The following is a 26,314-nucleotide window of genomic DNA, read 5'->3' on the forward strand; positions in this document are numbered from 1 at the left end:
ATTCTTTTATCATCTTACATGAGACATTGTCAGTCTGTTTTCCATCATCCAACACAGGTTCATCGGAGCTTTCATCGGAGCTTTATCTATCGTTGTCGGTTTTCTCATTAATCTAACGATAATGAATCGTTTATTGGGCATTCATATTTTTATCTGATATATAATTTTATATATTAGTCGACAAATACCTTGTTATATTATTGCAGAGCCTTCGTATCAAAACCCACCTTTATCAATTATCTTTTTAAAAAATAGTAAATTAATTATTATCATAATAGATTTTTGTTGTCTGATTTAGAATCAATTGAGACGTCGAGTGTTTGGGAGATTCAAGCTGAAACCTTAATTACGTAGGGATATACCCGATAAAAAGCCTCTGTAATGCTTAACTTAGTGTGGATTCAAAGAATTTTAATGGAAAAGATGATTAGTAAAAGTAAGAGCCTCTCAATGAACATAATCGACCATTGTATAGAAATCATGACAAATGTTGAGAGTAGAGTTGTTTAAATCGAATCGAAAAGCTGAATTGAATCGAAACCGAACGTGAACCAAATCGGTTCGATCCAAATCGATTCATCAATGATTTGGTTTTGAATGCTACAAACGGTTTTGGTTCAGGTAGCTTCTTTGGTTCGGTTAATCGATTCAAACTGAATTGAATCGATTTTAATTATACATATATATATATATATATATTATAAATTATTTAAAATTAGAAATTAGTTAACAGGTTAGTCAAACATGATGAATCGGTTTCGAATCAATTCGATTAGGTAACTCTGAAAAAATGATTCAATTTAATTCGATTTTAGTTCAAATCAATTTAAAAACATGCATCATTCGACTGTCAATGATTCATTAATTGAATCTGTGGACGTCGAGTGACAAATCCATGGTACCAAACTAAGGCGTCACATGACTAATCATTCCTATAGGACTTAAGTAAAGTTGATGTTGGCCGAACGAGAGTAGCGTATCGAGAGTTCCATACATGCCATGCCCACATACTAATTTTATATCAATAAAATATTTTTCAAATAATGTATTCGTTTTATTATATAAATAAAATGCATGTATGTATAGAATGGTTTTAATGACACACTACAGAACACGTAGTCCCAGTGAATCAGTAGGATCCACGTTTGGTCCGATTTGGTAACTACGATGCAGGTGAGTTGAACCAGAGTCATTTTAGGGGGGCCCCAATCTCCTCGAGATTTGGTGATGCCGCTCCTATCAATTTTGTAATGCAACATTCAAATTTAAGCCGCAGCAGAACCCAACTAAAACAACCGACGACGACGACGGTTTAATTCCCTCACTATATATATTATTCATACACCATACACACTAAATTAAGCCACCAGATGACATGATATCGTTGTCGGTGTTCGATTTTGTGAGGGCTTTGGACAAAGCAAAACGAGTGTGGAGGGTTTTGGACAACGGAAGTCGAGGCATGGATGCGATCGCCGAGAGGAGGAGAGAGTAGGGCCGGGGATTGTACGAGTAAGGAAAGGAGGCGAATTGATTCGGGCGTCTGATATACCTACCTTCTCGCATTTTTCTTCTTCGAATGGCGACGCGCAATCCTTTCCCGGACGGGAAAACCGTGTTTTTGACGATCTATGCTGCGGTTGTTGCCAGCGTCGTATTTTCTGCTCTTGTCATTCTCTCCTCCTTCTACACCTCACCCGCTGCCGGCGTCGGCGAAGGAGTAACGTCGCTCTTCTCGTCGTCTTCTTCTCCTCCCTCGACATCTCCTCCTCCTCCATCGCCGATAGGTAACCGGTCAAATTCTGCTTCTTTTTCTTCTTCCATTAGCGCGTTCTTGTTGTTTCGATGCTGTCTTTATGTGTGTATCTTTGTTACGCAATATTAGGATAGTCTTGATTCTGCTCATAGCTTTTTTTCTTCTTTTTATGGTTCATTGCTCCTCGATTCCCAAGTGCGCAGATATGTTTTGTCCCTCTTCGTATCATGCTTTCAGCACCAATTTGTTCGTCTCTCGGTCTAAGTTTTGTGATATGACGGCTTCGGAATGTTACTAAAGAGTCTCTTCAACATGCTGAATTGGCAAAGAAGAAAATAAATATATGGTCTAGTAAATGCATTAAAAATCACAAAAACTTTGCCTTCTCTACTGGCTACAAGTCGAGTTCCAACTGCAGATGAAAGTCTGTAGGGCACGTAATATGTTAGGAAACGGTCGTTTAGTTACTTCTACCTTTTCTGTAACAAATACTGTTGAAATACAAGCGTAGATTTCTGCAAACCCATGAATGGATCTTCAGTGGCTTGATTGACTGCGTGCTCAATAAGAAATCACTTCCCCTGAAATGTCCCTGTTGTTGCTAAGCATCACTCTAAAGAGTGAATGTTCTACAGTTGCCAATTTTTTGCTTATTCAATGGGTCTCAGATGCTCTTATGATCAATAAAGCTTCACTTGGATAAATATATGTTGTTAATTTAAAATGAAAAGCACTTGATTAAATTAGTACAAAATTAATAATTTCTGCTACCTCTACCTTGATTGTCACCATTCTATTGAAGCTGTTTTGTTGTCAAAAGAAAGGCCGAAGAGGAGCTATGCTGTAATTCTATTGAAGCTGTTTTGTTGTCAAAAGAAAGTACAAAATTATTAGATTTGTTGTAACATACTAATTTTGAATTCTTATGCCTTTTCAGTAGCAATCTGAGTAAACCTAAGAAAGTTTTTTTTTTTTTTTTTGACAGTAACTAGAACACCTAAGCTGCAAAGAGAGCCTTCAGACATGTTCACAAGAGCGATATGGGATGTGCCTATTGATAGGAGAATGCCTGATCTGAAGTCATTTCAGCTAACCAAGGAGATGGTGAAGCACCGTGCAAAAGATAATATCATCATTGTGACATTTGGGAACCATGCATTCCTGGACTTTATATTGAATTGGGTCAAACACCTAACGGATCTTAATATTTTTAACATTCTTGTCGGTAAGTTAGGCACCTCTTAAGCAACGTTAGATTCATATGTACAGAAAGTTCACATAACACTTATCTGAGTTCTCTTTTCGGATATAGGTGCTATGGATACCAGATTATTGGAGGCTTTGTATTGGAAAGGCATTCCTGTTTTCGACATGGGCAGCAAAATGATAACAGTAGATGTTGGCTGGGGATCGGCCAAATTTCACAAAATGGGAAGGGAAAAAGTATTGTTGATAAATGCTCTCCTACCGTTTGGTTATGAGTTGCTAATGTGTGATACAGATATGGTTTGGTTAAAGGTATACACCAGTTTCAATTCTGTTATTTTTGATCTGATAGTCCATAGGTGTAGAATGTCACAACATTATAACCTTTCTTGGATCTCATCAATAGTTCATGTTTTACTTATTCTGGATATGCTAAAATTTAGATCTTGATGTCTGTCTTTGTTAGCTGAACTTATAGATGTTCTCTTGTACCTTTTTGTATGTAGCACCTAGTGCACCTGATAACAGTTTGATCATTATAACCTTGTGTAACCTGATATAAGCAAATGTTCCTGCACATGTGAAGTTTTATACCTTGGAGGCTGTATACATGTTCTAGGGATCAGACCATATATAAGGCCTGCATGTTTAATCTATGCTTATCTTTTCTATATTACAGACCATTTTTTTAATGGATTGTTACTGGAGAAATGATTTAAATATGCTTGCCATTTCCAAATTTATGGTACCTAATTTTGGAAACTCGAAATTTTCACCATGCTACAAGAACTTAGCATCACCCAGGCCAATTGTGACTATTTTATGATATCAACATAATTAAAATTGACAAAGAAATAACTTGAAATGTGATATGGAATATGTTTGATAGAAACTTCAAATTGCCATGTTTATGTACAATTCCTTTTAGGATAACCAAGAGGGTTTAGACCAATCTTGATATAGCAAAAACTTTAGGATATCGTGCCTTGTAATCTTCAACTGAGTGAAAAGAAGTGACGGAGTAAGGATATGGATGAACATATGAATGTAGAAAATACTATGGATATCGTGCCTTGTCACAAAAGCTTCTTGTAGCTTGGTAGGTCTCCTCGGAATGCACACTTTAATAAGTGTTCTTAATAATGTAAATTGTAGTTTTGGATTAAAAATAATTAGGGCAATGCACCGGCTCTAGTTTGGAATGTTGGATTCCTCTTGACGAAGCAAGATGATTTCAAATGGAATTACATGTCAGTATCAGGCAAAACTGGCTTTCCAAAGCCCAAGATATATCTTCTGCTCAATTCTTGCTCTTGTATGTAATGCAGTTAGAATAAGAATGAAATTCTCTCAATTTTTATCAAGCTTTGCCAGAGTTAAATCTTTCCTGGGACTTACCAGGATATAAGAAAATTTCTTTTGTTGATTTGCTTGGCCCAAGCAGTTCTTGAATTATATCTATTAAATTGGATAGTTCACTCAAAGCATTCTTTACTGTTTATTCTCGTCTCATATTATAAATGATTTAGTATGTGTTTTTGCTTGGAACAGAATCCACTTCCATATTTTGCTCGTTTTCCTGAGGCAGATTTGTTAACATCAACCGATCATCTTAGACCAACAACAACTGATGACAGTTTGGAAGTCTGGCATAATGGTATTTTCTTCTAATGTCAATGAATCTTGGTAATAAGTAATAAGCACACTAGCTGGTACAGATATATTAAACATTCTTGAATTTTTTTTAATATGCCAAGTTGTACTGATATAATAAGATTGTGGTATAGGTACCGTTACTTGTATTAGTATCTAAAATGTTGGACCTTATCACGTACAAAATTTTTGACCCAGAATCGTATTTCCTGTAAAAAATATTACCTCAAAAAATTACTCAGGAGGTCCTATATAGTTTAGTGAATCTTAGTATTATCAAATATATCATCCGAGTTACTTTTTTAGTTGTTAGTGATAAAGTTTATTCAAAGATATCAAACAATGTTGCTGATGTCAGGTTCTATGAAGGAGCCTATAAACTAGACTGTAGAAAACTTAGTGTTTAAGTTTGCATATGTCCACATGGCTGACACATGTTGTAGTGAAATGGCGCTTGTTTTGGTGCCATGCAAAGTGCAAGCCAAAACATAGTACGGCTAATACAGAGCATCTGCACTTTCGTTTCTTTCCTTATCCCTTTCTTAAGGTTCTTTAAAGTTTTCTTTCATCAAAATTTGACTTTGATAGTTCAAGGATCATTAACTAATATTTTTCCTTTCTATTGTTTGTAGTAACTACGGCCTACAATATTGGAATGTTTCACTGGCGTCCCACTGACTCTGCGAAGAGGCTAGCTAAGGAGTGGAAAGATTTACTTCTTGGTGATGATGAGAAATGGGACCAGGTTGTCTTTAATGATCTTGTCCGCCATGTTTTAGGACCACCACTTAAAGGAGAAAGTGGACTTTTTTATGCTTATGATGGGACTCTTAAGGTCGGTCTTTTGCCAGCAAGCATATTTTGCAGTGGGCACACATACTTTGTCCAGGTAGTTCTTTTCGATTGTCTTTGTAGCCGTTAATTCATTTGCTCATCCAACTGTGGTTATTGTAAAGTTTTTGGTATGTTATTCTATGTTTTTAACCATATAATATAAATCCTAAGCAACAATTCTTTTTCTTCTAATTATTCTTGGAGTTGTTATCCTGATAAATGGAGAAAAAGTTTTTAGTATCAATTTACAAAAATAAGGGTGACATTTAAAATTGTTCAAATTTTAGAGAAGTTCAAATCATGAGCAATATTATGAAACTTTGGAAAAGAGTTTTTGAAAGTAGGATATGGTTTGAAACAATTATCTCTGAAAATCAATTTTGTTTTATACTTGAAAGATCAATCATAGAAGTTATTTGTTTATTAAGAAAATTAATGAAAAAGTATAGGGAGAAAAAAAAAGATTTGCACATGAATTTTATTGAATCAGAGAAAACCTATAATAGGGTTTCTTAAGATAATTATATTGATGTTATTAAAGATATATATGATAATATAGTTATTATTGTCAAAACTATAGGGAGAGTGTCTAGTGAGTTTCCTATTAGCATAGGATTACTTCAAGGATCTGGTTGAAGTCTCTATTTTTTCACATTGATAATCGAAGAATTGACTAGTCGTCTATATGATAGACCTCCATGATATATATTATTTGCTGATGATATTGTCTTAATTGATGAGAGCTTAAATGAAATTAATTATAAGCTTGAGTTATGGAAGCAAACTTTAGAATATAAAGGTTTTAGATTATTTAGGACCAAAACTGAATATATAAAATATAATTTTAGTGTTTTGAGAAATAGATAATAGATTATAATTAAATTGGATGGACTAGAATTCCCTTTAAGCAAAATCTTTAGGTATCTTGGATCAATCATCGGATACCTTACGATTAAAAGAAAAAATTTCTAAGATAGTTGTGAGACCCACAATGCTTTATAGATATAAGTATTATTGGGAAATCTTGGGGGTGACATCATATGCACAGCGGAAGAACAAGAAAACAAAATCCCCTATTCCTAAAGAGATGTTCGTTGCCGTGCGAAGATTGGTGCGTAAAATCCGCGAAACTTAAAACTACGTATAGAGTAGATTGTGTTACCTAGGGAGATCGTATATCCTTATTTCCTTGCAGATCTTTAGGAGAGGGTGAAGGAGGTCAAGCGTCCTCTTCTCTAGCGGTGATCCACACAGCAGGGCTGCGACGACGCTCCTCAAAACTCCAGGCCTGCTCTAAGGTGGAGAGGGGGAGGAGAATATGAGAGACAAGCAAAGGCTCTAGCCTATGAGGCTCTTAATCCCTTCTATTTATAGAGGACCCATGTCAAAACCTAATGGATCCTCCCCTAGTGGGTATTCGATCTGCATCCAATTACCCAAACCTTTTAGATTAGTGGATCTTTATCCAATAATCTCTCATGGGCTCTTATTGGATCTCATCTATAAGATTTAATAATTCAAGGGCTTATTGGATATCCAATAAGACAGGGGCTTCGACGGATATCTCATATCCGAATCTCTACTCATCGCAATGCCTACCATATGTGTGTGACCCTCTAGGCCCAATATCGAGCTGGCCGTGAGTCATACCTGTCAGAACTCCTTCTAACTTAGTGAATTATTATCTTTGTAATAATTCACTCGACTCATCGACTACGGGCGTACTAGGCCACTACGCCGTAGTCCCCAGACGATACAGGGGAATCCAATCTATTGGACCTGTCTGTCCTCAGTTACCGTGTACCTATAGTCCCTCATCCATCTAATATCCCAGAGACCGTATATCGAGCATGGTGCTGTCAGACCCATACGGTTTCTACTCGAGTCTCGCTCTAATCGGATTCTCCCGGAGAACTCTTTCTCTCTTAACCCGAATGACCTTGGTCAGGGATTTGTCTGAGCAAGAACACATGAGATATTCCTCTCATGACGCCGAGAGTGGATGAACCTCTATCGACACACAATAGCTCTCGTAAGGTCGACTGCACTCTCAATTACCAGCTATACTAGATCTGAGACATCCAAACCTATAAGTCTGGTATCAAAGAGTGAAGCACTCATACAAGACATTCTTGGTGTCTCAAGTCTAAGGACCAGATACACCATTAGGACTATGGAATTGTTGTCTAACAATAAGGCATCATCAACCATCCAGCATTCCGTAAGCGGATCAATCAGTGAACTCATTTTCCAATGAGCACCTGTACTGTATCCCTAGTATCCCCACACGAGCAGCTATGAGACCAGTTGCATCCATCATATGGACGGGTATACAGCACACCAGTCTGTCCGGTTATTACGATGTCCCTCTCGAGTAACCTATGATCGGGATTATTTAGGATCTGTGTTTAAAGGTGAATCGGTCTCATTATTGTGATCTCATCACGATCCGATTCCCATTGCACGGATCCAAGGACATCACAATATATACATGCATATATGCAATAATCAATATAAAGTGATAAATGCCAAAATATAATAAGTAAAAAGATTTCGTGTCAAGTCACACGTGTCATCACTCACGTGATTGGCTTGCTAGGCACCTATGACTAGCAAGTATTGGGTAGTCAAGAATGTTGAGATGGATGTGTGGACTTACTAGAAAATATAGAAAAAAATATTTTTATTCGTGAATAACTATGTATTAAAAATGTTTATCAGAGGATAAGATGAGAGAAAATCGTTTAAAATGATGTGAGCATATAATTAATAGACGTTTGGATATGATTGTCAAAAAAGATAAAATAATTAATGTTAGTGGTGCAAGAATTTTTACATATAAAGTTTTACAGACCTCAATGACAACAAAAGATCCATGTAGCTGACCCAAAATAGTTGGGACTTACAGCTTTATTGTTATTGTTGTTCTTGGAGCTATTAGTTTATTGTTGCTCATCCAACTATGGTTATTGTATAGTTTGTTGTATGGTATTCTCTCTCTTTAAACCAAATAAATGTGAATGACCATGCAACAATTCTTTTAAATGAACTGGCAGGCAATGCCCCAGCAACTCAAACTGGAACCATATGCTGTGCATACTACCTTCCAGTTTTCAGGTTCTGATGGAAAGCGCCATAGGTTACGTGAGGCTATGCTTTTCTACGACCAACCTGCATATTACGATACACCAGGTATTCTTTCTTCTCATCTTATCTGGTAAAATTCAACTTTTTCATACTAAGCTAAATGTCTTTGCTGGTTGACAACTTTTTTTTTTTGTACTTGACTTTTACTGCACAATTCAAAAGTGAGTTGTAATATTGATAGGTAATAAGTGAAAAATATTTCCCCAAATACTGAAAACCAGTACTAGTGCTATGTGATTTTTGAGATGCTAGGCTGTGTTGAGTGCTTTAATTTTTGAGAAATTATCTATTGAAGAGCTTACATAAGCTATAGATGTTGAATCTCGGATTTTGATGATGAAGTCAATTGTCATTTGTTATCTAATCTATGTGTTGAGATAAGTGTGCAGGATTAACTACGATGAGATTAAGACAAGCAGCAGGAGTTGCGCCGGAGTCAAGATCATGATCACGTTGGGAGTTCGAGAGTTCGACGGAAGTTCAGGACGGTCGTCGGAGGTTCAGAGAGAACAGATCCGAGAAGTCCAGAAGCTTGCCAAGCGAAGCTCGTCGGAACTCGCCAAGTGGATCGTCGCAAAGTCCAGGAGTATGCCGGATGTCCGCAGAAGGATCACCGAGGGTTATCGGTTGATCGACGGAAGTTGGCCGGAAACTCGCCGGAAGAAGCGATTGACGCATCGGAGCAAGCTGCAGGAGTTGTCTTAGAGATAATCGTAGTTAGCACGATGATTAAGCATGAAAATGGGAGGTGATCCCATTAGCTTAATCTTGGGGCAATTGGGCCCCTGAAAAGATTCAAAGTGGGTCGAATGGAGTGAACCATTCGGACCCTGATTGCACCAGGAGGTGCAACCGCCCCAGCCAGGAGGTGCAACCGCCTGGGCTGTGGGGCTGGGAGGTGCAACCGCCCCAGCCAGGAGGTGCAACCGCCAGGGGTGCACGGCTGGGAGGTGCAACCGCCCCAGCCAGGAGGTGCAACCGCCAGGGGTGCACGGCTGGGAGGTGCAACCGCCCCAGCCAGGAGGTGCAACCGCCAGGGTTGCAAGGCTGGGAGGTGCAACCGCCCCAGCCAGGAGGTGCAACCGCCAGGGTTGCAAGGCTGGGAGGTGCAACCGCTCCAGCCAAGAGGTTGCACCGCCAGAGCTCAAGTTCCGAGCTCTGCCAGGCGATGCAACCACCAAGCTCAGTCTTCGAGCTTTGGCAGAGTGGTGCATCAGCCTGAGCTCAGTCTCGAGCTTTGCCAGGTGATGCATTCACCAAGCTCAGTCTTCGAGCTATGGCAGAATGGTGCATCAGCTTGAGCTCAGTTTGGAGCTCTGCCAAGTGATGCAACCACCGAGCTCAGATTTCGAGCTCTGCCAGGTGATGCAACCACCAAGCTCAGTCTTCGAGCTCTGCCAGGTGATGCAACCATTGAGCTCAGTCTTCGAGCTCTGGCAGAGAAGAAGCAATCGGCAGAGCTCAGTCTTCGAGCTCTGCCAGGCGGTGCCACCTCTCCAGTTGAGAGGTGCAACCGCCTGATCCCAGAAATTCTGGGATTAGATCGATTTGATCGTTTTGAGCTCGAATTTTGAATTGGGTTGGGGCCTATAAATACCCCACCCATTCAGCACTGAAAAGATACAGACCCATACCGAAATTGTGATCTTTTCTGTGATTCTAAAGAGCTCAAAAGTATTGTAAATCCTTGAGTCTCCTCCTTCTGTTCTTCAAGTTTTCAACTGTAAAGTGAGGAGAGAAAGGTCTGTAAAGGTTGTCTCCTAAGCCTGTCAAAAGGAGAGAAACTGTAAGAGGGAAGTTTGGCCTTCGCCCATTGAAGGAAGGCAGCTAGTTGACGTCGGCAACCTCATCGGTGGAGGAAGCCAAAAGTGGAGTAGGTCAAGGCTGACCGAACCACTCTAAATCTCTGGTTTGCGTTTAATTTCGAGCACTCTATCATTACTGCAAACCTCCCTCATCACTACTGCTCTCTGCGCTTTCACGAACAAGTTCTAAGTGCTGTTCTTCCAAAATCTGCATTCAGACGTAAACTTGTATTTTCGTACATTACAGTTTACGTTTACGTTTGATTCTGCAGAACTGTTTTCCGCGCTTTTACGAACGAGCTTCCTTGCAGTTTACGCTTACATTTTAATCCTATTAATAATTGCAATCTGTCCTCTACGATTTTACGAACGAGTTTCAACATTTAGACGTAAAACTGCATTCGGACGTAAATCGGCTTTCTTCGCTCAATCATCAGATTTCAGTTTACGTTTACGTCTTGATTTCAACTGCATACTGCCTTCTGCGAATATACAAACGAGTTTCAAAGTTTAGACGTAAATCTGCGTCTAGACGTAAAACTGCGTTTAGACGTAAAACTGCGTTTAGACGTAAATCTGCGTTTAGACGTAAAACTGCGTTTAGACGTAAAACTGCGTTTAGACGTAAATCTGCGTTTAGACGTAAATCTGCGTTTAGACGTAAAACTACGTTTAGACGTAAAACTGCGTTTAGACGTAAATCTGCGTTTAGACGTAAATCTGCATTTAGACGCAAAACTGCGCTTAGACGCAATCTGCGCTTAGACGCAAACTGCACTTAGATACAAACTGAGAATTTGCTTTTGCATCATAATCGTTTTTGAACGAACGCAGCCTTTTTGTTTTTAAATTATTATAAGATTTCCGCTGCACTAATTCACCCCCCCCCTCTTAGTGCTCTTGATCCTAACAATTGGTATCAGAGCTCGGTTAACTCTCTAAAGGATTAAAACCCAAGAGAGATGGCATACGCCGGAAACCAAGAGGGGCATTCGATTACACGTCCACCCATGTTCAGTGGAACGGACTACACTTACTGGAAGACCCGAATGAGGATCTTTCTTATTTCTATGGATTTTGAACTATGGAACCTTGTTGAAAATGGATTTTCAAAATCTTCTCTTCCAATGATCGATTGGAACGATTTGGAAAAGAAGGCTTTCGCTCTTAATGCAAAGGCTATGAATGCCTTATTTTGCGCACTAGATAAAAACGAATTTAATCGTGTTTCAACTTGCGAAACTGCTTTTGATATTTGGCACACACTTGAAGTGACCCACGAGGGCACAAGTAGAGTGAAAGAGTCAAAAATCAATCTGTTGCTGCATTCTTTTGAACTTTTTCGAATGAAACCGAGTGAAACCATTGGCGACATGTTTACCCGTTTCACGGATGTCGTCAACGGTTTAAAAGGTCTCGGAAAGAGCTTTTCGGATTTTGAGCTTGTTAATAAGATACTAAGATCCCTTCCTAAGAGTTGGGATCCTAAAGTCACCGCCATTCAAGAGGCAAAAGATCTGCAAAATTTCCCTCTTGAAGAACTAATCGGGTCATTAATGACCTACGAAATGACCTGCAAAGCTCATGAAGAGCAAGAAGACATCCTTCCAAAGAACAGGAAGGATATGGCACTTAAAACTTCTGAATGCCACTTGAGAGAAAACTCAAGTGATGAGGATTGTGACGATGACTTCGCACTGTTGACAAGAAAGTTTAAAAAATTCTTCAAAAGAAACAAGTTTAAAAACGATATGAAAAATAAACTTGAACCTAAGAAGGACCAAGTGATCTGCTATGAATGTAAAAAGCCGGGACATTACAAAAGTGATTGTCCCCAAGTCAAGAAAAGAACAACAAAGAAGAAGGCACTCCAAGCAACATGGGATGATTCGAGCGCATCCGAGGAAGAAGAATCCAACACCGAGCAAGTTGCTCATTATGCCTTTATGGCCATCGAAGGGGAGGTAACGGATTTATTAGATGCTGATTTATCTTTCGATGAATTATTAAATGCCTTCCATGATTTATTTGATGAATGCAAAGTTATAAATAGAAAATACAAATTGCTAAAAAGGGTACATGATAATCTTACTTGTGAGTTTGATAAGTTAAAAGTCGAACATCATGATAGTTTAAACTCATGTATCAAATGTCATGATTTAGAAACTATACAAAAAGAAAACTTGCTGCTTAAGGACACCTTGAAGAAATTCGAGGTTGGTAGCAAGTCATTAAACATGATCCTTACAAACAAGGGTCATGCTCCCAAAAGAAGTGGGATTGGATTTGTGAGGAGTCCTCACCGAAATCCAACTACCTTTGTAAAAGGCCCCATCTTACATGTTCAAAACCAAACCAAGTGCAACTTTTGTTGCAAATTTGGACACAAGACACATTGTTGTCCATTCAAGAAAATAAGTCCAAACAAATTAATTTGGGTTCCTAAAGGAACCATGATAAACTCTATGCAACATGATAGAAAATGTAGATCTATTTATGAGGCACCCAAAAGCAAATGGGTACCTAAACGTCATCCTTTCTTGTAGAAAACTAAACAATCGCAAGCTAGGAGCAAGAAATGGTACCTTGATAGTGGATGCTCAAGGCATATGACCGGAGATCCATCTCAATTCTCTAAGCTCTCTAGCATAGACGAAGGATATGTCACCTTCGGAGACAACAACAAGGGTAAAATCATTGGCAAAGGAACCATAGGTAACAAATCCAACCTCTCTATTGAAGATGTTTTACTAGTTGATGGTTTAAAACATAACCTCTTGAGCATTAGTCAATTATGTGATAAAGGATATATTATAAGATTTGAATCTAATGCCTGCATCATTGAAAAACCACACAAAAATATATCTATGATTGCATTAAAACAAAACAACGTATACACTATTGACATCAATGACTTATGTGATGAAATGTGCTTTGCCGTTATGAATGAGGATGCTTGGCTATGGCATAGAAGATTAGGTCATGCTAGCATGAAACTAATCAATCAAGTATCATCTAGAGAACTTGTAAGAGGAATTCCTCATATCAAGTTCATCAAAGATAATGTATGTGATGCTTGCCAATTAGGTAAGCAAATTAGGGGTAGCTTCAAAGCTAAGAATCAAATAAGCACCTCTAGGCCCTTACAATTAATCCATATGGACTTGTTCGGACCAATCTCTACATCGAGTCTAGGAGGTAGCAAATACGCCTTTGTCATTATTGATGACTATAGCAGATATACATGGACCTACTTCTTAAAACAAAAAAAATGAATGCTTTAGACATTTTACCAAGTTTTGTAAACTTGTTCAAAATGAGAAGGAATCTATGATTTCGTCGATTAGAAGTGATCACGGTGGAGAATTTCAAAACCATGACTTCCAAGAATTCTGTGAACTCAACGGATACAACCATAACTTCTCTACTCCAAGAAATCCTCAACAAAATGGGGTAGTAGAAAGAAAAAATCAAAATTTGCAAGAAATGGCTAGAACCATGTTGAATGAACATAGCCTACCTAAATATTTTTGGGCCGAAGCTGTAAACACTGCATGTTATATTTTAAATAGAGTCCTAGTAAGACCCTTACTCACCAAAACTCCTTATGAGTTATGGAATAACAAAAAACCCAATGTCTCATATTTTAAAGTCTTTGGGTGTAAGTGTTTTATCTTGAATGAAAAGGATAACTTAGGAAAATTCGATGCTAAATCTGATGAAGGAATTTTTCTTGGTTATTCTTCGGTTTCTAAAGCTTTTCGCATCTTCAATAAAAGAACCTTAATTATTGAAGAATCCATCCATGTTGTTTTCAATGAGATTTCAGAAATTAAGAAAAATGATCTTGATGATGATATTAATTTTGATTCCTTGAATTTAAACGAAACCCCGTCTCCAACTAGCAACTTGGTTGCATCCACTTCCAAAACATCCTTACCCAAGGATTGGAAGTATATAGATGCTCATCCTAAGGAGCTAATCCTAGGAGACACATCAAAGGGGGTTCAAACACGATCTTCTTTTAAAAACTTTTGTGCCAACGCCGCTTTTCTCTCCCAAATTGAACCCAAATGTGTTGATGAAGCCATGAAAGATGATTCATGGATTATCGCAATGCAAGATGAATTAAATCAATTTGAGAGAAATGAGGTGTGGACGCTTGTTCCCAGGCCAAATGACCATTTAGTAATTGGTACTAAATGGGTCTTTAGAAACAAGCAAGATGAAAATGGTATCGTGGTTAGAAACAAGGCTAGATTAGTGGCCAAAGGTTTCAACCAAGAAGAAGGTATCGATTACGAAGAAACCTTCGCACCTGTGGCTCGATTGGAAGCCATAAGGATGCTCCTTGCCTATGCTAGTTGCAATAATTTTAAGTTGTTTCAAATGGATGTTAAAAGCGCTTTTCTAAATGGTTTCATTTCCGAAGAAGTTTATGTTGAACAACCTCCTGGATTTGAAAATAATGGCTACCCTAATCATGTGTTTGGATTAACTAAAGCTCTCTATGGTTTAAAGCAAGCCCCAAGGGCTTGGTATGAGAGACTTAGCTCTTTTCTCATTGAAAATAATTTCGTAAAAGGCAAGGTTGATACTACATTGTTTATCAAGAATTTTGAAAATGATTTTCTCATTGTTCAGATTTATGTTGATGACATTATCTTTGGTTCTACAAATGAATCTCTTTGTGAATCCTTTTCGAAAACTATGAGTCATGAATTCGAAATGAGTCTAATGGGAGAGTTAACATTCTTCTTAGGCCTACAAATCAAACAACTTAGCAATGGCATCTTTATTAGTCAAACCAAATATGCTGTAAGTTTGCTAAAGAAGTTCAAAATGAATAATTCAAAAGCCATTGACACTCCTATGAGCACCTCCACTAAGTTAGAAATTGATGAGAATGGAGAAAGCTTCGATCAAAAAACCTATAGGGGTATGATAGGAAGTTTACTTTACCTCACTGCCACCAGACCAGACATTATGTTCAGTGTAGGACTTTGTGCTAGATTTCAATCAGACCCTAAGATATCTCATCTCAAAGCTGTCAAAAGAATACTCAGATATCTTAATGGAACTACCAATCTAGGATTATGGTACCCAAAAACAGAAAATTTTGAATTAACAGCCTATGCTGATGCGGACTTTGCTGGCTGTAAACTAGACAGAAAAAGCACATCAGGATCATGTCAATTTTTAGGACATGCCCTTGTATCCTGGTCATCTAAGAAACAAAACTCGGTTGCCCTATCAACAACCGAAGCTGAATACATTGCAGCAAGTGCATGCTGTGCACAAGTTGTATGGATGAAAAACACTTTAGAAGATTACAAAGTGAATCTTAAAGATATTCCCATTAAATGTGATAACACGAGTGCAATATGCTTAACTAAAAATCCTATACAACACTCAAGAACAAAATACATTGATATTAGACATCACTTTATACGTGATCATGTCACTAATCATGACGTGACCATAGAGTTTATTGATACCAAACATCAACTGGCTGATATCTTCACAAAACCCCTATGTGAAGAACAATTTGATTACATAAGAAGAGAATTAGGTATGTTGATATGTCCAAATACTTAAACTAGTTAAAATTATTTTTTCGGATGTTATTACTATTACATGCCTTGAAAAACGCTTGATCAAATAACATGTTGCAAATCATGTGACAAATATTCTTAACCAAATGCATGTAAGAAGTTCATTTTTCGGGTTGTATGCTAAAAATGGGATGTTCCCGTACACTCTTATGAAAACTCGTTGGAAAATGACTTTTCTCCGTCAAGCAAAAACAATAAAGTGATATATGTGTCATGACTTCCTTTATATGCTTGATCATGCTTTTTGTTGATGACAAAGGGGGAGAAAAATATGAATTGATAAACACTATGTCATAGCTGAACTGCCATAATCATATCTATGTCATAGTTACAAATACTTGAGTGATGCCATAAACAATGTTATGCCATCCTTGCATCACCAAGAGATATGTGAACATGTGCAAATGCTATGCCATCCTTGCATCACCAAGAGATATGTGAACATGTGCAAATATTATGCCATCCTTGCATCACCAAGAGATATGTGAACATGTGCAATAGTTTGCATCATATCTTGAATTGATATTCTATAGAAAATGCAAACTTGCTAGAAAATCTCAAATGTAAGCATCATGTAAGAAGTCCTTCGTTGCTTTATATGATTACATGATGATTAGTTACAAACACAATCATACAAACTTGTTGATGTATGTCATGCCTTGACATAATTCTTGAAGAGATACATCATGATAGGCATCATGATGGGAGCATTGATAAGTTTAACTGATCTAACTTATCAATGCGTCACTTGAATTCTTAGGTCTTGAATTCAAGGTTGACTTATCTCAACTATGGCATATAGATAGGGGGAGTTAAGGATAACTCCTTTATCAATTGATTGTCATCATCAAAAAGGGGGAGATTGTTGAATCTCGGATTTTGATGATGAAGTCAATTGTCATTTGTTATCTAATCTATGTGTTGAGATAAGTGTGCAGGATTAACTACGATGAGATTAAGACAAGCAGCAGGAGTTGCGCCGGAGTCAAGATCATGATCACGTTGGGAGTTCGAGAGTTCGACGGAAGTTCAGGACGGTCGTCGGAGGTTCAGAGAGAACAGATCCGAGAAGTCCAGAAGCTTGTCAAGCGAAGCTCGTCGGAACTCGCCAAGTGGATCGTCGCAAAGTCCAGGAGTATGCCGGATGTCCGCAGAAGGATCACCGAGGGTTATCGGTTGATCGACGGAAGTTGGCCGGAAACTCGCCGGAAGAAGCGATTGACGCATCGGAGCAAGCTGCAGGAGTTGTCTTAGAGATAATCGTAGTTAGCATGATGATTAAGCATGAAAATGGGAGGTGATCCCATTAGCTTAATCTTGGGGCAATTGGGCCCCTGAAAAGATTCAAAGTGGGTCGAATGGAGTGAACCATTCGGACCCTGATTGCACCAGGAGGTGCAACCGCCCCAGCCAGGAGGTGCAACCGCCTGGGCTGTGGGGCTGGGAGGTGCAACCGCCCCAGCCAGGAGGTGCAACCGCCAGGGGTGCACGGCTGGGAGGTGCAACCGCCCCAGCCAGGAGGTGCAACCGCCAGGGGTGCACGGCTGGGAGGTGCAACCGCCCCAGCCAGGAGGTGCAACCGCCAGGGTTGCAAGGCTGGGAGGTGCAACCGCCCCAGCCAGGAGGTGCAACCGCCAGGGTTGCAAGGCTGGGAGGTGCAACCGCTCCAGCCAAGAGGTTGCACCGCCAGAGCTCAAGTTCCGAGCTCTGCCAGGCGATGCAACCACCAAGCTCAGTCTTCGAGCTTTGGCAGAGTGGTGCATCAGCCTGAGCTCAGTCTCGAGCTTTGCCAGGTGATGCATTCACCAAGCTCAGTCTTCGAGCTATGGCAGAATGGTGCATCAGCTTGAGCTCAGTTTGGAGCTCTGCCAAGTGATGCAACCACCGAGCTCAGATTTCGAGCTCTGCCAGGTGATGCAACCACCAAGCTCAGTCTTCGAGCTCTGCCAGGTGATGCAACCATTGAGCTCAGTCTTCGAGCTCTGGCAGAGAAGAAGCAATCGGCAGAGCTCAGTCTTCGAGCTCTGCCAGGCGGTGCCACCTCTCCAGTTGAGAGGTGCAACCGCCTGATCCCAGAAATTCTGGGATTAGATCGATTTGATCGTTTTGAGCTCGAATTTTGAATTGGGTTGGGGCCTATAAATACCCCACCCATTCAGCACTGAAAAGATACAGACCCATACCGAAATTGTGATCTTTTCTGTGATTCTAAAGAGCTCAAAAGTATTGTAAATCCTTGAGTCTCCTCCTTCTGTTCTTCAAGTTTTCAACTGTAAAGTGAGGAGAGAAAGGTCTGTAAAGGTTGTCTCCTAAGCCTGTCAAAAGGAGAGAAACTGTAAGAGGGAAGTTTGGCCTTCGCCCATTGAAGGAAGGCAGCTAGTTGACGTCGGCAACCTCATCGGTGGAGGAAGCCAAAAGTGGAGTAGGTCAAGGCTGACCGAACCACTCTAAATCTCTGGTTTGCGTTTAATTTCGAGCACTCTATCATTACTGCAAACCTCCCTCATCACTACTGCTCTCTGCGCTTTCACGAACAAGTTCTAAGTGCTGTTCTTCCAAAATCTGCATTCAGACGTAAACTTGTATTTTCGTACATTACAGTTTACGTTTACGTTTGATTCTGCAGAACTGTTTTCCGCGCTTTTACGAACGAGCTTCCTTGCAGTTTACGCTTACATTTTAATCCTATTAATAACTGCAATCTGTCCTCTACGATTTTACGAACGAGTTTCAACATTTAGACGTAAAACTGCATTCGGACGTAAATCGGCTTTCTTCGCTCAATCATCAGATTTCAGTTTACGTTTACGTCTTGATTTCAACTGCATACTGCCTTCTGCGAATATACAAACGAGTTTCAAAGTTTAGACGTAAATCTGCGTCTAGACGTAAAACTGCGTTTAGACGTAAAACTGCGTTTAGACGTAAATCTGCGTTTAGACGTAAAACTGCGTTTAGACGTAAAACTGCGTTTAGACGTAAATCTGCGTTTAGACGTAAATCTGCGTTTAGACGTAAAACTACGTTTAGACGTAAAACTGCGTTTAGACGTAAATCTGCGTTTAGACGTAAATCTGCATTTAGACGCAAAACTGCGCTTAGACGCAATCTGCGCTTAGACGCAAACTGCACTTAGATACAAACTGAGAATTTGCTTTTGCATCATAATCGTTTTTGAACGAACGCAGCCTTTTTGTTTTTAAATTATTATAAGATTTCCGCTGCACTAATTCACCCCCCCCCTCTTAGTGCTCTTGATCCTAACAATAGATTCATGTGGAGTATGCAAGGAATAAAATACCGTGTATCGGACCCCACCAGTCCAAGCCTCGATCTGACTTGGTTTGGTTTGTACCAGCATACAGGGCCTAGACTAGTATGACTCTTGTTGTATCAGTGTATCAATAGATGTTATGTTGGCGTGTACCATGATACTAGAAAAGTACTAAAAAATTTGAGAAAAATAAAAGAAATCTTAATTTAGGGTTCTTTCTCACATATAAATGAGCCTAGTATAATCAATATTGATAACAATAAAGTGATCTTAATATAGAATACAATAAAAATACCAAATCGAAACATATATCGAATAAAAATTGAAAGTAGTATATAAAGAATACATATACCGAGAAGGTGAGAAAGAAATTCTAACTAACATGCAAACACAATAATTAGATGTAAAATGCCAAAAGTATATACCTGTACCTACCACAAATATGCCAAAAATTTATGAGATTCATGTATATGGACGGTGTTCATTTTGGAAAGTTCAGTAATACCCAATCTTTGGTATGACTGTATTTAGTTGAGGTATGGAGCAAGAACTAGAGCATCACAATCAACAAAATGATGGTAGAAAATTCAGCACACCCTACACATCCCAGAGTCTAGTGTCTATCTCATCAGGCTTGCTTGCTCGGTTACTGGATTCTTATGTTTAATTCTTCCAAAAACTATGTTATGTTGTCTTGCTTGTTATCCTTCTGACTCGGTTTGTGTCTTTGCAGGAGGTTTCTTATCATTCAAACCTGGTATTCCTAAGAGTTTGTTGCTGGATGGGCCACATACCGTACAATCACACTTCTCATTGGTTAATTACCAGGTAAGATAATATTACAAAATGTTGGCATTTCTTATTGAGATTTGGAGAGATGTCCAAGGAGTTAACTGGTCAAGTGACATTCTTATTTGCATGTTTCAGTTGAGGCAGATAAGAACTGCACTTGCTGTTGCTTCTCTGTTGAACCGAACATTGGTGAGTGAGGTTTCACCAATTAAATAATTAAACTTGACCTGCTGAGATTTTGTAAAAGATATCTTATATGCATAGTTTAAACTTTAAAGGGATCTTTTTCCTTGATATTCTGGTAAGGTTATTTTTGAAATAAATAGCTTCAGAAGATAGGATCTTTCGAAGATCCCTTCTCTTTTCACAAATTGTGCACTTTTGAAAACAATGTATGTACATGTCGGCAAAACTTTTTGTCCATGCAGATGCTAATAAACATTTCATTAAAGTGTGCAATTAATTTATCATCCAATCAAATTCCAAATGGCCATTGAGCTGAGAACCATTTACTTCTCAAAATCCTTATTTTTAAGGAGCTTATTATTCATTAGTTGTTGCTTGAGAATTGTAATGTTAATGGGTGTTGCTTTAACGAAAATTCATGGAGTATCAAATAATTGATTTTTGTGTCTAATTTTTTAGATTCTGATTCCATCATAGAATAATGATGGAAGGTCAACTTTGTTCTCATCACACAACGAGCGTAGTCTTCTGCAGTATGCAATATGAGGCTTGTTATACATTAGCAACATAAAACACACAGAATTGACACATTAACAGTTGACAGGACATTGTTGTGAAATTATTATTCAACGAGCTTGACTGCTGTGGTTGCAATAATTCTGACTCATATTCCTTGTCTATGTTTAGGTAATGCCTCGATTATGGTGCAGGTTTGAAAGATTGTGGTCTGGACATCTTGGAATTTTGAAAGGGACACTGACCAAGCAACCTTTTGTATGCCCTATGGACCACTTGTTTGAGGTAATTAGATTTGTTAGATTAGTGTGTATATTGTGCACTCTCTTTCTAGTTTCCTAACACATTATCCATGGATGCGCATTTTCCTTCATTATCTTTTCTTGCCATTTACTTGCTAACTTGGATCATAAAATTATGGGTTTTATTTGCTCCTTTCCATTGAGTTCAAAATTCCAAAGGATCAGCAAAATGGTAGGTCGTTTGGGACGAACCCTATCTTTGTATGAAAGCTCGCCCTCAGATAGCACATATACCCGGACTTTAACTATGAGGAAAAAGTTTTAGCATGAGTTGTGTGCTTAGAAATAGATCAAAGTTAATTTTCTTGCATCTTCAATTTTAAGATGATTGTTTAGGTGGTCTGAATTATTTTATCTTGTTGCTCTTGCCTTACTTGAATTATTTGTACCTGCACATTCTCCATTATACTGCATTGATATGGTTATTAAAATTCTCAGAACATTGTGGGATCTTCCTGTTCATTCATGATGTATGGAATCAGATTTTCCCTGCTGATGAATCACTATGGTTTGGGGGAATAGACTAATTTCCGTTTAGCTAGTTTTCAACGTTTATGGATATATGCTTTTAGCCTTTAATCCTGTAAACTTAATTTCTATAGTGTTCCATTTTGCCACTTGCCATGCACAGTTTTATCTAGGAATTCCAATGATCTTAAACAAGGTTTTCAATTTTGGGTATTGGGCCCATGCTAGTCTATGGACAGATTGGTACAAGTCTGGTCTGTTCCAATGTATCGCCACATGGAATGTCATTCTGCTGGGGGAGGTGGGGAAGGAGGGGGAGGAGGAAGGAAGTGGTAGGGAGCATGGTTCGTCATACCGTGACGTACTGTCCGATATGGGCGGTACACCAATCCGATAAAGGACCAGTATAGGTGGTACATACCGGTCTATCAGTATGTCCCACCGTATCGTGTATCGATACTTTGATATATACCGTATCGATGGCCAATTGATACATCGGTACATACCGATAAGACGAACCATACTAGGGAGAATAAGAAGGAAGAGGATGTCAAAGGAAGAGGAAGTCCATTGAAGAGGAGGAGACATCAAAGATGAGATGGGTGGTAGGGCAATTGAGCGACAGACAGCAGAGAGACACTCGCAAGTTGTGAGCCACTATGCATCGGACAATGGTGTTTAAAGAAAAAATAGCCACTTAAATAAGAAAATAAACAGAGGACACCACCCTATTTTGGGTGTTCAGCATCCCTGTTCAAGCACAGACTAGTCAATACTGTCTGAAATTTACGGTAAAAGATTAAGTACAAATGTTATGGTAAATAACAGTCAGTTTGGACCGAGCCATAGGAAATTAAATTCCCTGATGTAAGTACTAATGGGAACAAAAGATGGTGTAAGAGGAATGAGGAATTTGAACTCTCAACTGATGAAGCAGTATGGGCAGATGAAAAGATGTGGTGGGATGGAAGATATGCAATATCCAAGTGCTCTAACAGCCAAGGAACTAAAATTCGGACACCTGCCTTGTGTCATTATCCACTTGGTACAGTAGTATTTGCTGAAGTGTTGGTACAACAGAATCAGGTACTACACATTTTGTAAAATTAAGCAGTTGGTCTGATATGGTACACTTTGTAAGGATATGGTGATATTTGGATCCATGCAGAAAATTGATTGACCAATCACTGAGATAGTTTAAACAATTCCTTATTCTAAAAAATCAGAGAACTTTTTTTCAATAAATGACTGGGTGTTTATCTGATCTGGCAATTGATTGAACAAACTTTTGTTTGGTCATATAGAGAACAAGAATTGTCCTATCTTGACTATTTGGTGAATCACTCAAGCAAATTAAAATTTTCTACTTGAATTTTTTGAAATTAAGTCTATCAGACTATCAAACATGGTTCTTTCCTTGGTTGTCATATTTCTTACTTTTGAGAGTTGAAACAATATGTATTCATGATACCAAGTATGACCTTGGCAACATTAGATGAGAAGATCAAGTATGTTTGATTATCATCAACATGTACAATAGACAAGAGCTTTTGTCTCCTTAATTCATGTTTTCTGTACGTGGACATTGAAATGAGTGCTCACAGAGTAGGAGGATGGTGTTGAGAGAGAAGAGACAAATAATAATTAATTAAGGTCAGAATATGATAGTGGTAATATTGTTTAATGTGGCTTGTATTAGTTTAAACATAACTTAGATTAGAGAGGGGCAAAGTTGGAATAAGGGTGAGTTTGGGTATGGAAATAAGATTGCTCCGATGACATGGAAGACCAGGTTGAAGTTATAAGAAAATACCTCTTTAGATCTAGGGATTAGGTTGCATACATTAACTCTTTTCAAACCCTGCATTAGCAGAAGCCTTTTGCACAGGTTTTTCTGGGATACTAGAAAGCAAGTAGAGGGGCAAGAGTAGACTTGATCGGAAGTAAGGGCATATTGTTCTTCAATTAAAATTTTAACATACACATTATTTCAAGAGCATCTACTTTTACATTCGCATTTGTTCTATACTGTGGGCCTGCCGAGAGTTGAATCATGATGAGCTTTCCTGTTACAGAAGGGATAGAGGTAGTTGGTCTACTAAATGCCATACTCCATAATCCCAGTAATTAGAAATTATTTTCTTAATGTTATTCCCAAGCAGAACTGATCCTTAGCATTGAAATTTAAATATTAATATGCATTATTGTCTCCTTAGCTTCGTTTGACTTAAAAGGATAACCAATTTGTTGGAAATTGTACTTATTGAAAAAATATTTTACTTTGCTACAATTAACTTCTAAGAAAACATATGTTGACTAAATCTCCTTCAATTGCTATAATTTTGCAGGTAGGTCTCTTGGTCCATGTGGAAATTATCTTATAAGATTTCATTTACCATGACTTTGCAGTTTGTCGTATCATTTTTAACTCACCGGTTCAAATTACGTTGATTGCACATGCTCAACTTATTGTTCGTGTACTATATTTTCCCAAAACATTTCATCCATTCTCCTTCAACCAATAGATTCTTATACCAATTTTTGTTCATTCTTTGATCATAGAGTGTGGTTTTATCTTCTTTAGATTCGATAAAATTGGTATTCTCTAATCTCTATGATTTATCCATTTTTATATTGCTTTTGCGCTTGGATAATTTCTTCTTTTCATTTGATAACAAAGAATACACTGCTCGATATACTTAGTACTGTAGTGGTCTGATCAAATGTTGAAACTTGTATTGGACCAGTATTGAAAATCTTGATACCGAGTGTAGCAACAAAGAGGAGATCCATTAGCAATCCCATCTATAATCATTGGGAATAAAGTTATTTTAGTCTTTGTTGTCATTATTAATTAATTATTTTAAAAGGACAGTCTTTTGCAGTCTGAATGGAAGTATATGCTTGATTATATTGACAGCCTCTCACTGCTTGCTTTTTGATTCTTCCATTGCATGTGAACTGTTTTTGCATGTTATAACTGTTTTTCAATCATATGATTAGAGTTGATTCACCTTTGCAGATTCATACCATGGTCCGTGACCTTTCTGAAGAAGAATTTGGCCCACAAATTCATTTTAGGGAGTACTCATTCCTGCAGAATCCATCAGTGCCCAAACATGTAAAGATATTGTTGTATCAATTTGCAATACTTAGCTGCTCATACATATCTTTCAATTCAAATAACTTTTTTTATTATGGATTCAGGTGAAGGAATCAATACTTAATGTTCAACTTTGTGATGCACATTCCAAAGGATGCAATATATCCAATGAAACAACTAGCCGTGGTTTCATCAAATTTCCTAGAAATAGCACTGAGCAGATGGTACGCACATCTAATGATTAAATTTTTATTATTTAAGGGTTTAAGATCATAATAATGGTGGTAAGATGAGATTGTCTGTTCATTTGGTGAGAGCTCATTTTCTAATGGTATCAACTAAGCAAAGTTCAGTCACAAAACTGACCACTCAGTATTCTAGTCTTGGAACCTTAAACCTTAGACTTTCTATTGTTGTCCATATTCTGTGTTCTTCTTAGGCCTCTTGATACAATGCAAGAAAACAGAGCAAAGAACTGGCTTCTCCTTGCAAGCTCTAGAAACATGTATTTGTGTTTTTTGTCTTATAGTTAGTTAATCAGACGGTCATGACACATTAATCTGATTATTTTATATTTTTTTTCCATGAAATAGGTAAATGCTTGAAGCATTTACTGATGTACTCTAGAAGAGTTCAAATGCTTTACTAAATAGTTTGCCAATTTGTCTTACAGTACATGCAAGTATTCTCCCAGTACAAAGATATCAAAGTCCTGCACTTTTCATCCATGGCAAATGCCTTCGAAGGGTTCAGTGATGAGGTAAGCATTATCATAGTTTTTTTTGTTGGTGACTAAAAATTTTAATTCTATATAACTATTTTGTTCTAGATGATAACATGATGAGTTGATTTAGGTAAGGGAAGCAACATTTAGATATCGCGTGAAGAGATACGTCTGGTGTTGCGTGCGGAACCAAAGTCCTGGTCATATATACTATGACATGTACTGGGATGAGAAATCAGGATGAAAACCTGAACCATCTCAAACTATAGACGATGATCATCCACTTTGGTAAACAGATAGAAATATTATATTTACTTGTCATGAAAGATCATCATCATCTTCTTATGACTTTATACAAACCTCTTGAAAGTGATACCATCCTATAAATGAGTATTTTCTGATATATTTTCTTCCTCAAAAGCTTCATAGGTTCAGTTTCCTGGTGGAACAATTTTGAGTGTGCATTTTCAGCATTGTGTTTTTATTTATTTGTTCTCTCTCTCAGAGAGGTTGTCAACTCGATGTGACACTTTTTTTTGGAACTATGTGTATATTTTAGATAGACGAGGTTTCTAACATCCTGTGTTTTGTCACTCTCTCTTTTTCTCTCACTCTCTGTATATATATTATCATTCATTGGTCATTACATCCTGCTTTCTCATGTAGAGACAATTTTTAACAATTCATATAAATGATATTGTGTCAAAGAAGAGAGACCTCTTTGGATCTTCATCAATCTTATCTAACACATTTTTTAGTCATTATTATTATTAATAATATTATTTTTCAGTATCTCATATTTTTTAAAGAAAATTCATGCGTTGATTGTCGTTATATTTCTTAATAGAAATTTAATTTTTTTAATGAGAAAAAAAAATCCTCCTTTTAGTAGTGGAGAAGAAGGGCTCCATAATTTAGCAGATCAATGCTCTA

At 38.0% G+C, this 26,314-nt stretch overlaps 1 protein-coding gene across 1 annotated transcript; it reads left to right on the plus strand.

Annotated features, from left to right (window-relative positions):
• Positions 1–1,363: 1,363 nt before the first annotated feature.
• Positions 1,364–25,768, plus strand: LOC135627126 (arabinosyltransferase XEG113-like). The gene is made up of 13 exons (XM_065133098.1): positions 1,364–1,787; positions 2,742–2,981; positions 3,069–3,274; positions 4,514–4,619; positions 5,248–5,504; positions 8,506–8,641; positions 20,024–20,118; positions 20,218–20,271; positions 20,956–21,069; positions 24,577–24,675; positions 24,762–24,881; positions 25,331–25,417; positions 25,512–25,768. Exons 1-13 carry the CDS (start codon positions 1,580–1,582, stop codon positions 25,623–25,625), a joined length of 1,836 nt encoding a protein of 611 aa, XP_064989170.1. The 5' UTR covers positions 1,364–1,579; the 3' UTR covers positions 25,626–25,768.
• Positions 25,769–26,314: the final 546 nt, after the last annotated feature.

This window comes from Musa acuminata, chromosome BXJ2-11, assembly GCF_036884655.1.
Source record: "Musa acuminata AAA Group cultivar baxijiao chromosome BXJ2-11, Cavendish_Baxijiao_AAA, whole genome shotgun sequence".
Classification (NCBI taxonomy): Eukaryota; Viridiplantae; Streptophyta; class Magnoliopsida; order Zingiberales; family Musaceae; genus Musa; species Musa acuminata.